Source organism: Monodelphis domestica, chromosome 6, assembly GCF_027887165.1.
Source record: "Monodelphis domestica isolate mMonDom1 chromosome 6, mMonDom1.pri, whole genome shotgun sequence".
Classification (NCBI taxonomy): Eukaryota; Metazoa; Chordata; class Mammalia; order Didelphimorphia; family Didelphidae; genus Monodelphis; species Monodelphis domestica.
The window spans coordinates 196,085,110-196,101,632 of NC_077232.1; the positions used below are offsets into that span (position 1 = coordinate 196,085,110).

Genomic DNA, 16,523 nt, shown 5'->3' on the forward strand with positions numbered 1-16,523 from the left:
CAAGGACACCCCAGTACTGAGTTTTCAGAAAAATGAAAATGGATCTGGTGGGCCCCTCTTATGTTCATATGGAAATTATTCTGGTCATCAGGGTAGAGTGAGACTTGCTAAGTTCTGGTCTGTCTGTTAAGTCTGAAGGGTCTGATCTCTATGGGTGGGCCCTTTGATGCCCTTAGATGACCAGGAAGCTGTATCAAGGGAGGTGTAGCTTGAACCTCAACCTCTTGGGCCAATCACACCCCAAGGACAGCTTGTCACTCTTCTGGGAAAAGCTAACCTAATATATATTTTAGGTGTAGGAAAACTCTGGTAGATAGTAGTCCTATCAGAAGAACCCTGTATAGATGTTGTAAAATCCCAACTCAGACTGAACTAGTTAGTTCTCTAGCTCTGGCAGCTTTGTTAGCCTTTGTTGTATTCCGTTAAATAATTGGTTAAAGAGGAATCTTGGGTCCTGTTTCTTCACAGGATATGTTCCTACCACTAACTGGAATTAACTCAAAGTCCTTCTGTGCCAAGTCCATTGGTGGCCCAGGGTTATGGGAGTTTTTGCCAGTGTTACAAATGCTCTGACAGCTCTCACCAGTCTGCAAAAGTTACTCATATGGGATGTCACCCCAGTTATGGGATGTCAGCCAGGATCCAGCCTAGCCAAGTACAGGGAGACTTAGCAGAAAAGACTAATAATCTCTGGGCAGTGAATGTTTTGGCTTCATTACCTCCTGAAACCTAAGTAGTAAGGAATGGAAGAGTCAAAATCTTTGTTGCTGAAGGAATATACATGTTGTCCATATCACACCTTTTTCATTTCCAAAGAAGTCTTATTGATGCCTTTTGCTTATATATCTGTTCTTTTTTTTTTTTAAACCCTTACCTTCCATCTTAGAATCAATACTGTGTATTGGTTCCAAGACAGAAGAGTGGTAAGGGCTAGGCAATAAAGGTTAATTGACTTGCCCAGAGTCACACAGCTGGGAAGTGTCTGAGGCCAGATTTGAACCTAGCACCTCCTGACTTTAGGCCTAGCTCTCAATTCACTGAGCTACCCAAGCTGCTCCCATCAGTTATTTCTTAATGTAGCACTTATCCTTTGGTATTGAACCCTCCCCTACATCTCCTCTGAGGAAACATGCAAACAAAAAGCAACAATTGTACAAAAAGGACCAAAACAATTATTGATCTTGGGTGCACTGTGCTCTCTCTCAAGTTCTTCATGTTTAACCAAGGAGAGAGCTGTGTTTCATTATTTGTTCTCTGTAACTAAGATTGATTATAGCTGGGCAAGTGATGGCACTGAATAGATCTGTGGGCTTAGAGTCAGGAAGACTCAAGTTCTAATTCTGCCCCTTACTGGCTGGTTGAATATAGGCAAATCATTACCTTTTGAGCATCAGTTTCCTCAACTGAAAAATGGAGTAATAATGGCACCTGCCTCTCAAGGTTGTGACGAAAATCACCTGTGTAGTGTTTTGCAAACCTTGATGTGCTATATACATTTATCATCATCATTATCACCACAGAGTTGAACTTTACTCTTAATGGTCTTTTCACTTATTTAAATATAGTCAACATTTTTATTGTTCCTTTGGATCTCTCCCTCTGATGGCTTCATTTTATACAAGTCTTTCAGCTTTTGACAGAATTTCTCAGCTTTAGCTTTTTTTACTGTAGAATAACATCTTGTTACACTTGTAACAATTCACACATCAGTGGGCATCTCTTGTTTTGTGCTGCTAGAAATATTTTGGGCAAGATGTTTCTGCCTTTGACTTCCCTGGCTTAGACATTACACATCTTTTAAAAATTTTTTTTCTTCATATATATATATATATATATATATATAAATACATATATATATATATATATACATAATAAATCTTGCCTGCAAGTGTCCCAGTCCCTCTCTACCCTCCTCACATCAACGAAGAAGGTTGCACATCTTTTGAAGTGTTAAAGTATAACTTGCAGAAGAAATGAAATGGTCTCACTTGTAAACTTTCTACATGGAGATTGTGATGATTCTTCATTTCCATTATAAGACTTCTGAACGATAAGAAATTTGGTACATTGCTTTGATCTCTTAAAAGGTAGAGTTTGTGTAGAGAGGAGATCATGAAGTCAATATTGAGAACAAATTAGAAGAAACAATGCATCAAAACTCAAGACTTTTGTAAGAATTAAAATTTAATCTCAATAATAAAAATATATTTTAGGAGATTTATTAATGATCATTAGAAATAAAGGAATAAAAGGGATGTAAAATAAAGACCATGTGCCCATGGCTGATCTGTCAGTTCAAACCCTTGCTTACCACCACCATGCTCGCTATCATCAAACTAAAGAGCCCCAAGAGGACTGCCCACTGGTTAATATCCTCTGTCTTCAGGAAGTACGTAATGACAGGAAGTCAGTGGGCTCCCGGGAAATGTAGTTCTTTTTTAGGGTAACAGATTTTCAATTACCCACTTTGTAAGATGACTGATAGGGGCAGCTAGGTGGCTTAGTAGAATAGTGCCAGCAGGCCTGTAGACAAGAGGTTCCACATTCAGAGATGGCTTCAGATACTTCCTACCTGTGTGACCCCAGGCAAGTCACTTAAGCCCAATTGTTTAATCCTTCAGTCCTCTGCCTTGAAACCAATACTTAATATCAGTTTTAAGAAAGTAAGGATTAAAAAAATATTACTAGTACCTTCTTAAGGAAATACTCATTACCTCCTCCTTAACCAAGAGTAAAGGATTGGACAAAACCATGATGCTACCAGCATCGAAAAGGCAGATAATGTAGAATTTGGAAGACCTAGGTTCACATCCTGCCTTCAGACTTTTAATAATTTTGTGACTTGGGGTCATAAATTGAACGCTCTGTTTGCCTTATTTTTCTCCTCTGTAAAATAAGGACAACAATAGCCCCTACCTCCCAAAGTTGTGTGAATAAAATGAGGTGATGTTTTAAAGGGCTTTGCAGACTTTAAAGTGCTATATAAATGTTACTATTATTATTATCATCACTATTAGATTATCTTGTCAACTACTACTGCATATTGACCTTGATATCCTTTTCTATTTACATGTGATAGTATACAAGACCAGTTTCTGATGTCAATATGCTTGGGGAAATGATGTTTGGTTCCGTGGCAATGAGTTACAAAGGATCTACCTTAAAGATCCATTATATACGGTAAGTTTCCAGCCTGTGTCTCGGTGATTAAGAAGAAAGATGATTTTGCTGCATTCCTAATAAATACTACATGTATTTGATTTGTTTTTCCCCTTTCAGTTCTCCACCACAGCTGATGATTAGTAAAGTCTTCTCTGCTAGGATGGGCAGCTTTTGTGGAAGCACCAACAAGTAAGTCTGGGATTTCCGCCTGCCTTTTGATATCTACTTGATTTTCTTTCTTTCTTTCTTTCTTTCTTTCTTTCTTTCTTTCTTTCTTTCTTTCTTTCTTTCTTTCTTTCTTTCTTTCTTTCTTTCTTTCTTTCTTTCTTTCTTTCTTTCTTTCTTTCTTTCTTTCTTTCTTTCTTTCTTTCTTTCTTTCTTTCTCTCTCTCTCTCTCTCTCTCTCTCTCTCTCTCTCTCTCTCTCTCTCTCTCTCTCTCTCTCTCTCTCTCTCTCTCTCTCTCTCTCTCTCTCTCTCTTTCTTTCTTTCTTTCTTTTTTTCTTTCTTTCTTTCTTTCTTTCTTTCTTTCTCCTTCCATCTTGAAATCAATGCTGTGTATTAGTTCCAAGGTAGAAGAGTAGTAATGGCTAGGCAGTGGGGGTTAAGTGACTTGCCCAGGGTCACACAGCTGAGAAGTATATAAGGCCAAAGTTGAAACTAGGACCAGGTCTCTAGGCCTGGCTCTCAATTCACTGAGCTACCTAGCTGCCCCTAATATCTACTTTAAAAGAAAAAAGAATATACTATTATTTTAAGGTACTCAAGTCTTCAAATTAATAAAATTCCATGATGAGAAAGGAATTAATCTACATTTGGCCTTAGAATTTACCCACTGCCCCCTAGGTGTGAATTCAAAGAGCTTTTTTCCTCCATGGAGTGGAAAATCAGAAAAATGTACTACATATGTGAGGTTTTGTGATATTGCCACACTATCTTTTCTTTGGCACTCATGGCCCTTTTAGTTTGTTTTAAAGCCATTTCTGCCAACTTTTGATGGTCTTGAACTTGTGTTCTTTTTTTTTCTTTTTTGATCATTTCCAAACATTATTCATTGGAGAAAAAGATCATTTTCTTTTCCTCCCCCCCCCCCCCCCATAGCTGACGCGATTCCACTGAGTATCACATGTGTTCTTGATTTGAACCCATTTCCATGTTGTTGGTATTTGCATTAGAGTGTTCATTTAGAGTCTTTCCTCAGACATGTGCCCTCAACCCCTGTAGTCAAGCAGTTGCTTTTCCTCGGTGTTTTTACTCCCACAGTTTGTCCTCTGTTTGTGGATAGTATTTTTTAGATCCCTGCAGATTGTTCTGGGACATTGCATTGACCCTTATGGAGAAGTCCATCACCTTCGATTGTACCACAGTGTATCAGTCTCTGTGTACAATGTTCTCCCGGTTCTGCTCCTTTCGCTCTGCATCACTTCCTGGAGGTTGTTCCAGTCTCCATGGAATTCCTCCACTTTATTATTCCTTTTAGCTCAATAGTATTCCATCACCAACATATACCACAATTTTGAACTTGTGTTCTTAAATAATAACAATATTTTCTATTCATGTAATGCTCTACATTTTTCAGAACACTCAATGATATTGTCTTATTTTATCCTCCCAGCACTGCTCCAAGATAGAGTAAATAATATCTCCATTATACAGATGGAAGAACCTAATCCTTGTGCAAAGTCATACAACTGCTGAGTGGCAGAGTTGGGTCTTTTTACTCTGAATCCAACTTTACTTGTATACCTGGCTGCTTTTTGTAAATGTGGGATTTTCCCTTCTTTTTTATACACTCTACTATCCCTTTAAAAAAAAAAGGAACTTTTATCAAGACTAGCAGCTGGAATTGATTTGATCAACCCTGTTTAAAAAAAAAAGGTAAAATAAAAACATTGAGCAGAAGCCTTGTTACCTTTGATGCTGGCCTGCGTTAGTACGTTGTGTATTTTCAGCAAGGATCTTTCCTAAAAAAAGCCATTGGAATTCTTTTTTTTTCTTTCTTCTTGATTATGTTCCTAAGTCAGAACATTAAAATTCCCCAGTATGATTTCTCCCTAACTTTGATCTTCTAAATCCTGTCACATTTCATAAAAAAAGCTTGAATAAGGGAGAAAAAAAGCCCTGTGTGACATAAGGTATGGCCAATAAAATTAAACTAATAGAAAATAAGTTTGAAGGTATGCCTGGAGGATGGCTAGGAACACAAGAAACGTTTTTGTTTTTAACCAGGTGTTATTACTACCAGCATAGTCTCTATAGTAGGTTAAACTTTTTTTCTTGATGCATATTATAAAGCAGAAAAAATCTTTTAAAGATTCATTCTAGCTGTCTTTCCTAACATGTCATTTTTTACAATTGAGAATAAATTGCCATTTAGAGATAGAAAAGTGAAATAAACTAATCTTAGTGTATGTGAATATTTAGCTTTTGATAAATGGCAGTTAACTTGAATCCATTATTAGTATTTAAACTCATGGACAACTTGCTGTTTATTGTACTTAAATTTAATACTTTATGTTGCATTCTATCTTTTGTTCCTTATGGTAAATACTTCTCTATTTTGTAGCTCAACTTCTGAGCTTAACTCAACTTTTAATGTGATTTGTCTAATTATATTCCTCGTTACAGTCTTTAGCTAAAAATTATTCTAGACTTCTTTTTATGATACCATTCTAAATAGCTTTATCATTAACAAATCTGTCGAGTGTGGTAAAACTGTTTTGGCCTCAGCAAACCAAAGTGGAGTCAAAGAAAAGCACCCCAGTTCTTTGTTGTTGGTATTTCTTTTTTGTACAGTCTATTGAACAACTAATAAGTTGGCACTAAACTATCTCTTTAAAAATAAAACCAGAGGAAATGAAGAAGGCACGGCTAAATAGGAGCATTGATGGTCTCTCTTTGGAGATGCAAATAGAGCAGTTGCTTTTATTAAGCCCCAAAGCAAAAACAAAACAAAATAACCCAACTATAAATTTCAGAGACACTCGATCATATGACGTTGTACAGCAAATAGTCTATCTGAGAGATGATTACAGCTCCTACCCATCAGTTGTTCAAGATGAAGGGGTGATAACTAGCATTTATATAGCACTTTAAGGTTTGCAGAGTGTTTACAAATGCTATCTCACTTTATCCTCATAATAGCCACGGGAGGTAGATGTTAATATTGTTCCCATTTTAAGATGAGAAAAGTAGAGACTAAGTGAGTTATCCAGTGTTACACATCTGGCAAGTGTCTGAGCTCAGATTTTAGTGGAGGTCTTCCAAACTGCAGGTCTAGCACTCTCTATACTGTATCACTAAGCTGCCTGTGGTATACCTCAGAATGTCATTTTCAGAGGCTTGCTTTCCTCTAATAAGGCACCTCAAATGCATGTGTTGAAATAGCACAAGTTTCTATGGCAGGTATAAATATGATGATAACTCTATTCATTGGCTTGTTAAGCAATCAGATCAACTCAAACATATAGCAACGAGACATTCTCAACAAAGGTACTTACCTAATGGCTTTGTGGCTGTTTTGTACAGTGTCCAAATAGAAGGATTCCCTCCTGATGTGAAATATTCTCACTCACAAGTGTCACCATGTTAATACCACTGAGAGCTAGAATCTTGTAAAGCCGTGACAGTAAAATCCATAATTATATGAATGAGATTTTTTCCATGCTGGAAAAAGATGAAAAATGTGTTACCCAAATTAACATAAAGCTGGATAAACAGTCTACTGAGTTAGTCCACCATTATATTAATTCAAAGTCACATTTGCCTAGTGCTTTAAGATTGGCCAGTGACATTCTCTACAACAAGCCTGTGAGAAATTAAATGCAAGTATTATTATCTCCATTTTGTAGCTATGGGAGCTGAGATTCACAGAGACTTAAGAGACTCACCATGCTCAGACAGGAAAGTGTCATCATTGGCCCTTGAACCTCAGGATCACAAGTCTCAAACTCAGTACTCTCCTAACAGATCAGTATATGAACCCTAAACAGGCACTGCAGATGAAGAGTGAGCTTAGAGGAGATTTAGCTAAATTACAGGTAGAAAACTGCCTGGTATTTTCTAAGACCCTGAGCTGCTTATTACTCCAGAAGTCTGTCTTCTTAGCACCAGAATTCTGCCCTGTGTGATGTCTGCAGATCAAAGTGCCAGCTATTTTGGGGACATCAGAACTGTAAGTGAACCAAAGGAAGATGGAAAGCTGAATGATGAGCATGAACTGACTATGGCATGATATGGGAAAAGTGGCAGAAAAGAGTCAACAAAGGCATGAACAACTGGAGAAGGAGTCAGGGTGATCATTTATCAAGAAAGGAAAAAAGTATTGACACTACATCATTGCTCTTTAAAAAGTTATTGCTTATTTTAAATTCTGAACTTAGTACCAAATAAAACAGTCCCTCATCCCTTGTTCAAGTAGAACAGAAAAAAAAGATTGTGCATGAAACCATAAATCTCTAACATACAGCTAGCTTCTTACTACAACGAGACTCTTGAATACTCAAGGTACCAAATGAATACTTTCCAATACTGTGAGTGGATCCTTTCTGGAGGATGTATATATAATATACATTGCTGGATTTGAAGTCAGGAATACTTGACTTTCAGATTTTGCCTCATATACATACTAGCTGTGTGACCCTGGACAAGTCAACTTAAAAAACAAAACAAAAATAAAAAAGAGCCTCTGGTTGCCTCAGTTTCCTTAGCTGTAAAAGGAGGATAATGACAGGACCTCTCTTCCAGGTCTATTGTGAAGCTCAAATAAAACAATGTAGGCATGTCTCTTTGCAAATTTTAACACACTAGATAATTTCTAGACATCTGCTCAGGGCATGATGGTAGTGCTCTGCATAGTGCTCTGCATTATTGACCAGATTGGTTCAGCCAGTTACAAGGAGATAGTCTGAACATTGAGAGGCAAGAGCCAGGGGCTGTAGTTATGGTTCTGCCAGTAAAGGTTCTTCCTCTGTGACTTTGGTCTAGTCACTCCATTGCTCTCTGTGTCCTTACCTATAAAATAAGTAAATTGGACTAGATGATCTCTAAGATGTTTTCTGGTGCTCATTCTTTGGGTCTGTCTGCTCTAATTCCTCCCATCTGGACAAGCTGCAATATGTATATATATATATATAAACACACATACACATAGATATACATACAGTAGATTTTCATATATATTATTTTGACATATGTAATTTATGTATATATGGGAGGGAGGGATAAAGGATCATAATGAATTTTGTTTTGAGAAGTTCAGAAAATTACAATGGATGACTTTAATGGGTCACCTAAAAAAAGGACACATAGTAAGCCCTTAATAAGAATACTTGTTCAATTGAGAGCAGGTTGCAACATATTGACAATTAAGAATTATGGAGAAACATGACAGAGGATATTATTAGAGAAAATATAAGCAAAGAATGAGATGAACTAGTCACAGAAAGAGGGGGGAATAACCAATGGAAAGCTCACACATGCTCTATTATTCATTCTCTGGTAGGAGATCTAAAGGACTTTCCCTGGACTGGTGAGTGGACATCATTGAGGATTCATAGGATGTCATAGACAAGAGTCACAGAGGATGAAAAAATGTCGATAGGTCTCATTTAGTATCATCAAAGAATGTTATCATTGAGCCTGCATATCCAGTTGAAGTACAAAAGTCCTTAAGGAAATCTGAAATGTAACATAGGTTTTCAAAACCAGAGTGGTCAATCACTCTCCTAATAGTATTATGGAGGAATATTATCTATGTTGTTTCATTTTTAAACCAGGTTATTTTATTGTGCCCTAAATAATCCTTTAAAAACTATTCTTTTTGTTTCCATTTAGTAGAGGTGAGACTTGGGTCATTCAGAGAGGGGTTTTAAATTATTAATAGAAAGCACCCACCAGACTAGTACCCTGCATAGAGTCAATAATAAATGTTTAGTGAATAGAATCATTAGATTGAATTATATCAGTGATTTGCTTAGCTTTTTAAAAAAGTGTTAGAAACAGTGCAATTTTTATCCTAGACACTTATGTTGACATTTTTCTGCTTTTTCTCCCTTCTCCTTCTTTGGATTCTAGCTTGCAAGACAGCTTTGAATACATCAGTCAAGATCCTAATTTGGGGAAATTAGGCTCAAATCAAAATACTTTGGGTCCTTGTCGTGCTGGAAGTAACCTAGGTAAAAAATAGAACAATAACAATTAAAGAGCATTTGTAATTACTGATATGTCCTGGATGTGTGTATGTGTGTGCTGTGTTTGATTTCCTTTTCGGTTTGTGTTGGATTTTTCATTTACATTTTTGTTTCTGCTTTGTCTTTAATGTGTAATTATTTTTTGCTATGTTCTGTTCGCCTATTCCGTGTGTTCCTGTCTCCAGGTGTGCTTCAGGCGTGCAGCGGCAAGCTGCTGCAAGGGTTGGCTGAAGGAGGACCTCTCCGGCTCACCCGGAGTGCTTCTTTTTTTGCAGGTTTGTGTGGAATGCCGAGTTCAGTGTGACCCACACATGTACTAAACCCTGTGGCTGTTTTTAGCCATGAATCCCCTTATAAAGCCTCACTAGCAACCCAAAGGGCTCTCAGGGTGACAGAATTTGGTTTCTGATCCAGCCAAGTACATGATGTTTTCAAAATTCCATCACCAGTGAACCTTGTGTGTTCCTCTGCTAATGCCCAAGTATTAGCTGGTTTTGAACAGAAATGAGCCCTTAGCGTTTCTAAGAGCTTTACATATCTCTGATTTCCTTGAGTCTCTTCTGCTGTTATGAGCTGTTATGTTTGCTTCTGTATCTTCTATCATTTAGTCACCTGCATTCTCACTTAATATAGATTTCCCACCCAAATGATTTTTAATAAAAGCATGAGAATCTCTTTCTCTTTTCTTGGCTTCCTTAAATGTATTCCAGTAGTTATTTAAATGGAGCTGATATGAGTTCCTACATTCTTCCTGAGGTGCAATGGCCTTGGTCTTGACTGGTGGGTGAAATAGGAGCTTTAAATGCTCTTGCTAATTTTGGATGTGGAAGTAGCATTGCTGGAGTCAGTCTTGATATGATGCCAAGTTGGAGGAGGCCTTGGCCATGGAATGGGTGCTCATTTCATAGTGTGCCTTATCACAGAGTGTCTGCCTATCACTATGGCTAATGGATGCCCTAATGAAAGAGAAAACAACCTCCTACCTCCTTAGAGTGTGGCTTGTGTGCTGATATATTTTTAAAATTTGTGAATATAAATGTGCTTAGAAGAGTTGTATAGTATTCGGAGTCCCTGACTTTGTGGCACACTGTCAAGAGTTTTTAGTGGCAGGATCTGATGTTCTGCTTTCTTGCCCATCTGGGTATTCAACCATGGTTAACAAAGTGTGCCTGGCAATCTGTGCTTGTCCCAAGCCATCCCATAATAAGAGAAAAATAGAGTCAGAAAAAAAGGTTTTTTTTAGATATTGGGAGATTTTCCTCCCTTCTATTTTTGTTTTTTCTTTTCCTCTAGTTTATACTGAGGAACTATTTTAAAAAATGAAAATTATTCTGAAGTGTTTAGAAAGTACAGCTGCCTGTTTCTCAGGATGATGAGAATAAAAGTGAAATATGTCTATCTGAAAGAGAATGGGTTTGGAGCCAAAGGGGAGCTGACTTGAGCACAGAGGAGCTATGCTGCAGGTGATCTTCTTTTGCTTACCATGTGATCATTCTTTGCACATTACTGATTTTATCTGCCAGTGACCACCCATATTCTAGACTCCTGGTGTGCTGGCAGCCCTGAGTCCTGTTGACACTTCAGCATTCTTCTAGGTATTTTATAAGCCATCCTGCCTTTGGAGCTGACTGTTGTACATAAAGAATTCCATTAATATATCTCTTCTTTGCCTTCATCTTAGCACACAGCACCCCTGTTGATATGCCTAGCAGGGGCCAGAATGAAGACAGGGACAGCGGGATTGCCCGATCAGGTACATATGTTTCTTTTTGTTGGAATACGAATGATGATGATGTTATTAATAATAAATTCTATAAACAAATATGGTAAGGTTATAAGCTGATTTGCTCACAATTTCCTGAAGTACACTGTGACAATGTTAGTTTTCTCATTTCTAAAAAGAAAAAGAGGAGAAAAGGGACAGGTAGGTGGCTCAGTGGCTTAAATTTGGCCTCAGACATTTAGCCGTGTGATCCTGGGCAAATCTGTTAACCCCAATTGCCTGGCCCTCACTGCTTATCTGTCTTGGAACTGATTCTTAGTATCAATTCTAAGGCAGAAGGTAAGGGTTTAAAAAAAGATAGATAGATAGATAGATAGATACATAGATAGATAGATAGATAGATAGATACATAGATAGATAGATAGATAGATAGATAGATAGATAGATAGATAAGAAAACTGAGAATGAAAATGAAAAGATAAAATCAAGATTTCATTATCAGCCCTCTGCCAGGAACATGATGGCAGGCACTTGCCAATCAGGATGTTAGAGGTCTCCATGGCCCACCTGCCAGTACCCATGACTAATGTGGATTCCTGGTTCCGTGGGTATAGACACTCCAAGGCCTGCTTTTTGGAAAGTGATAGTGTCCTGGGAAAGATGGACCCAGGCTGCCTCCCATGAGACAGATTTAGATTTTTCCCAAAAGCTAATTTAATAATTGACAGTAAGCAGTCTCTTTCCATCAAAAAAGTGTATTCAGAAAACCCATAGTGCAGACTCGGGGCTGTTTATGGATTAAGATGATGGCCCTCGGGTTAGACCTGCCCCAGCCATCAGGAGGGACTGGCTAGGACCCTCTCCTTGGAGGCACATTGTTCTTAACATCAAGCTTCTCTCTCTTCACTCCCCTTCCCAATTTTAAGCTTCTTTTCTTATAAGCTTCATCAGCATTATTATCATAAAGTCCCCAATTCAGTGCAGGTTCTTAATCTACCTTTGAATGCCCCCCTCTCCAGTCAAGGGGATATGTACATAACTTGTGGAATTGAAGATGTGTTTTGGTGTTGTCAGTGGCTCCACAGTGACTTGTAGGAAGGGTTCACACCCTCAGAAGTCCAGACCTCTGGGCTAGAGCCCCCTTAACTTCTTGGCCTTCCTTTGCCACCTTTGATTTAAGAAAGCTAGTTGCCCTGCAGTGTTCCTCTGAGGGCTGAGAGAATGCTGTGAGGATGCCACAGCTCACTCTTGAGTGCCCTACCATGATCCCTCTGTCGCGATCTTCAGGAGGCAGTGTGAGCCCAGGACATGCCTCATTGGTCTGCTTCCTGCAGGAATGCTCCATTGCACAGAGAGCCTGTCCTCTCAGCTCTTGGTCGCCAGCACTGGTCAAACTCAGGCCACTGCATCTCTTCTCTAGGGTTTTGCTGACTCTACTCAGCCTAATAGGACAATCTTTTAAAATAAAACTAAATGGTGTTTTATAACGTGTTACTGAATTATCCAGTTTAGTTGATTCACATATACTTCAGAAAGTTGTTCAGCAACTCACCCAGTTGTTCACATTTCTTTAGTGTATTAAGGTCACAGAGTGCTTCCCTAACAACAACCCAATGAGATCCCCCATTTTATAGATGAAAAAAACTGAAGACTAGAGATGAAATCACTTACCTTTGGCCATACAAGTAATAAGTTAGAGCCATTATTTGAACCATGCCTCCTGACCTACAGTCAGACATTCTGTTTACTATATCTGTGTGATGTACAGAAAAAGGCCCCTGGATTTGGGGTCAGGGAACTTGGGTTCAAATCCTACCTCTTTCCCATTACTTTTGTGACTTGGCTTCTCGGTCTAAGTGTCCTCATATATAAAATTAAAGGTTGAATTAAATGGTTTCTGGGGTGTTCCTGCTACCTCTAAATCAGTGATTCTTTGATCATGTTACAGTGGCTCTCTTATACTATATGAATACCCAGGCTTTCACACCTGATTTAAAGATAGTGTTTGTGATCATCGTTCAGGAAGATGACCCTGGATTATAACAGTATTTGTGAAGGAAATTCAGGTGCAACTTAGCTAATTTAAACTTTTAAGTTACTTTTCCAAGAAATGAGCTGGCTTTAAATGAAAATGAAAGAAGAAAGTACTCTGTTCTCTGCCCTGGTGTAGTGAATTCAGTTTTGTGTGTCACAATTGAGGCATGTCATTAAGAAACTCCAACTCTTAGAGGAAGTCCCTATACCCTGTCCTATGTAAATTGGTTAAACAAATAGGTGATATTTCGCCTAATTAAAGAAAGGGTTGGGTTGGACCCCACAGCTCCAAAATCAGGCTGCCACATAAGCTAAGAGGATAGACTTCTGCATAGTTTCTCAAAGCAGAATGAGGACACAGAGGGAAAAGTGAGAGGAGGCAGAATTTAGTCTCATTTAAGAAAGACTTCTTTTTAATAGACTTGTCCAAAGAAGAATGGGATTCCATGCAAGAGGGGGGGAAATTCCCCACTGAAAATATTCAAGCAAAGGCTTGTGTTCTGAGATATCGTAAAGGGGTGTCTCTTTGCCAGGATAGTGGGATTTCCCAGGTGACCTATGTGGAGCCTTCTTTACAAATGTTAAGATTCTATAAGTGCAGGGATAGGGCCTGTCCCAGACAAGAAGGAAACTTATCCATTTTGTGAGCAAATGACAGAACTGCATAAGACATAACTAAGAAGACCATGCGTAACAATCATTTAAATGGGAAGGAGGCAACTATACCAATTGCCCAACCACAGGGACAAAATCCTTTTCATCTAAGGCCTAGCAAGGGCAGGACCAATGTTGGATTTGATCCTGGTTTGGCAAGTTTGTAGGAAAGGTCAGGCCTCACTATAGGGTGTATCACAGATCAGCTGAGACCTGGGATCAGGGTGATCCACTGTGTTGTGGTTTCTAGTCAAGAACTGATTTTTTTTTTTGGTCTTTCCTGTTCTGTGAAAAGCAGGAAGTTGAATAGCTCCTCTAAGGGGCTGGTAGTGACTTCCCACTGGGAATATGCAAAAGTGAGCTTTTTGCCTTAGGCTAAGCTGAAGAATCCAAGGAAAAAGAAAATTGGAGTTTGGGGAGAAATTAGATTCAAATTTCTCTGCTTGGCCATTCAGTTAAAAATGTTTTGAGGAAGCTAATTCTTCCTAGCTCACCAGCATCAGGATTGGTTCATCAGGTTTCAGACTTAAGGCTACGACAAGAACCAGTTTTTCTTGCCTCCTTGAGAAGCAAGCCAGTTTAGGTGCCAAGATGGAGCCAAATTGTGAAGTGTTCCCTAGAGCATGAATGGATTCTGAATGTATCCTCACAAAGTGACTAGCAGGATTGGAGAAGCAGGCTTGAGAACAGCGCTGGGCTCTGACTGAGCATATTATCTCTGAAAAGATACTGTACAAGGCAGGGCAAGGGCAATTTCTTATACAAAATAGAGATTCCAGACCTCTGAGCTATCAGAAGAAGGCAGAAATGAGAAAAGTAGCCTCCTGCTTTCTCAGCAGGACTTTTGCTTTCCCCCCATCTTTAGAGTTGGCTATTCCCCAGGAATATTTGTTATTCACAAATGTGCCCTCATCCACTAATCTTAGTGAAGTTATTTTTGTTTTCTGAAGAAATCAAACCACTTAAAGTCTATTTAAGTTTTGTTTTAAGCTTTAAATCTCTGCTTAAATTTCATTAAGCAATTTGATTTACATGTTTCTAGAAGGAATGGTTCTGAATAGACCAAGACAGTGAGCATTTTTTAAAATTAATTTTTGTTTTACAGTTATTATATGTCCTCACCCTCAGTTGAGCACCAACAGGTACCCTATTCCTACAAAGGTAGCCAAGTCAAAATAATATATCATGGTATTTGATCCTCATCCCAGCCCTTTGAGGCATACATAGTAAGCATCATTGCCCCCATTTTACAATTGGCAAAAGTGAGGCTCTGACACCTGGATTGTCTTGATATATAACTAAGTATCAGAACTGTGATTTGAAAATGTATGTGTTATCACTCTACTCTAGGCTGTTTCTTTTTTCTAGCTAAGTTCCCTCATTGTGGTTTACCTAGGATTGGGGAATAGCAAATATGATAGGTTTGGACAGGTTGGGGGAAAGGTTGTTGGTTATAGGCAAAGTCTTCCAAAGGAGAGTTGGGAGATGATAGGGGAAAAGTGATATGGAAGCATCATCAGAAAAGAGTACCCTGCCCTGCTTCTCCTTGTCTCCTGACCTATAATCAATGGCTGTCCCAGGATAAACTATGATATCAGGGGAAGCCAGGTTTCAGGCTAGGGGAAAGAGTATGGGAGAAAAAAAGACTGAGTTTTTCCCATTCTTCTAAATGGAAATGTACTTAGGTTCTCAACAGCCATATATAGTGGCCACTCTGATTCAAATGCAGGGATTGCTGAGAAAGAGAGAGAGTTCCCAGGGCACTACAGTCCTGAAGTGCTAGCTATTCTTTGTACTTCTGGGTTCTTTAAGATCTTTAACTTTTATTGTTTATAGCAGAGTTTATTGAGTTTTTAAAAAAATACTAAGGAGTTTTGCAACTAAGATAAACTTTGATATTCTGAACAACCACACATTTAAAAAAAAATCTTACCTATAATTCAATTAAGTCATCATTTCTTAGGAGCTTCCAGTGTGCCAGGAATTCTGCTAGATGCTGGAACTATAAAGAAAAAAACCCAAAAATGAAACGATGGAGACCATTATATTAGAGGGAAACGTGTACATGAGTAAAAATTAAATAATATCCACTAATTAAAAAAATAATTTTGTCTCTAATAAAGTAACAACATGGTTGTTTGATTGGCATAGCACCAGGAGGCTTGGGAAGAGCCTCTCTTAGGATGGGGTGGCCCCTGAGCTGTAAGGCAGGGATTCTATCAGTAGCTGTTTAGAGAGGGCATGTGGGGGTTGGGGAGTATCCATGAGAAAACATGGAGGTAGAAATGGAATACCATCTTTGGGTTACTAGCTAGGCCCCAGTTAGATAGAGCTAGGGAGTTTAAGGGGAGTCATATGAAATCAGATTGGAAAGATGGGCTGACAGATGGAGACTTGTATGTTATCCTGAAAGCAGCAGAGAGCTGCTGAAGCTCAAAACATTTATTTCCTTTATGGATCTTAGGGTCATAGGGCCAAGAACTCTGTTCTCTTCAACTGAGTTTGGCAGTAGTCTTTGGAGCAAACAAGGCAGTAGTACTCTTGTTTCTAATCTAGGGCAACAAACATGCTTGTGTACATTGGTGTTTCAGCCTTGGTTACCAGAAGGGAGGAATCATAAATGCAGTGCACTCAAATGGGAAGGGCCTTTTAGAGGAAATCTAGTCCACCCTTTTAATTTTATAGATGAGGAAACTGAGGTGCTACCCTCCTTCCCTCTCCTGGTTAAGTGTCTTGAGCAAGGTGATGGACAGACTTAATGA

General features: G+C 38.6%; 1 protein-coding gene across 4 annotated transcripts in view; it reads left to right on the forward strand.

Annotated features, from left to right (window-relative positions):
- FNIP2 (folliculin interacting protein 2) overlaps window positions 1-16,523 on the forward strand; it is a 141,405-nt gene that overhangs the window by 68,575 nt on the left and 56,307 nt on the right. For 2 of the 4 annotated variants that reach the window (XM_007496172.3, XM_007496171.3), the window contains exons 4-8: window positions 3,080-3,180; window positions 3,280-3,351; window positions 9,235-9,335; window positions 9,536-9,625; window positions 11,032-11,103. In XM_007496172.3, the coding sequence (XP_007496234.2) occupies window positions 3,080-3,180; window positions 3,280-3,351; window positions 9,235-9,335; window positions 9,536-9,625; window positions 11,032-11,103 (436 nt within the window). The remainder of the gene's footprint in view (window positions 1-3,079; window positions 3,181-3,279; window positions 3,352-9,234; window positions 9,336-9,535; window positions 9,626-11,031; window positions 11,104-16,523) is intronic. The other 2 variants (XM_001374855.5, XM_007496173.3) reach the window with 1 other exon arrangement.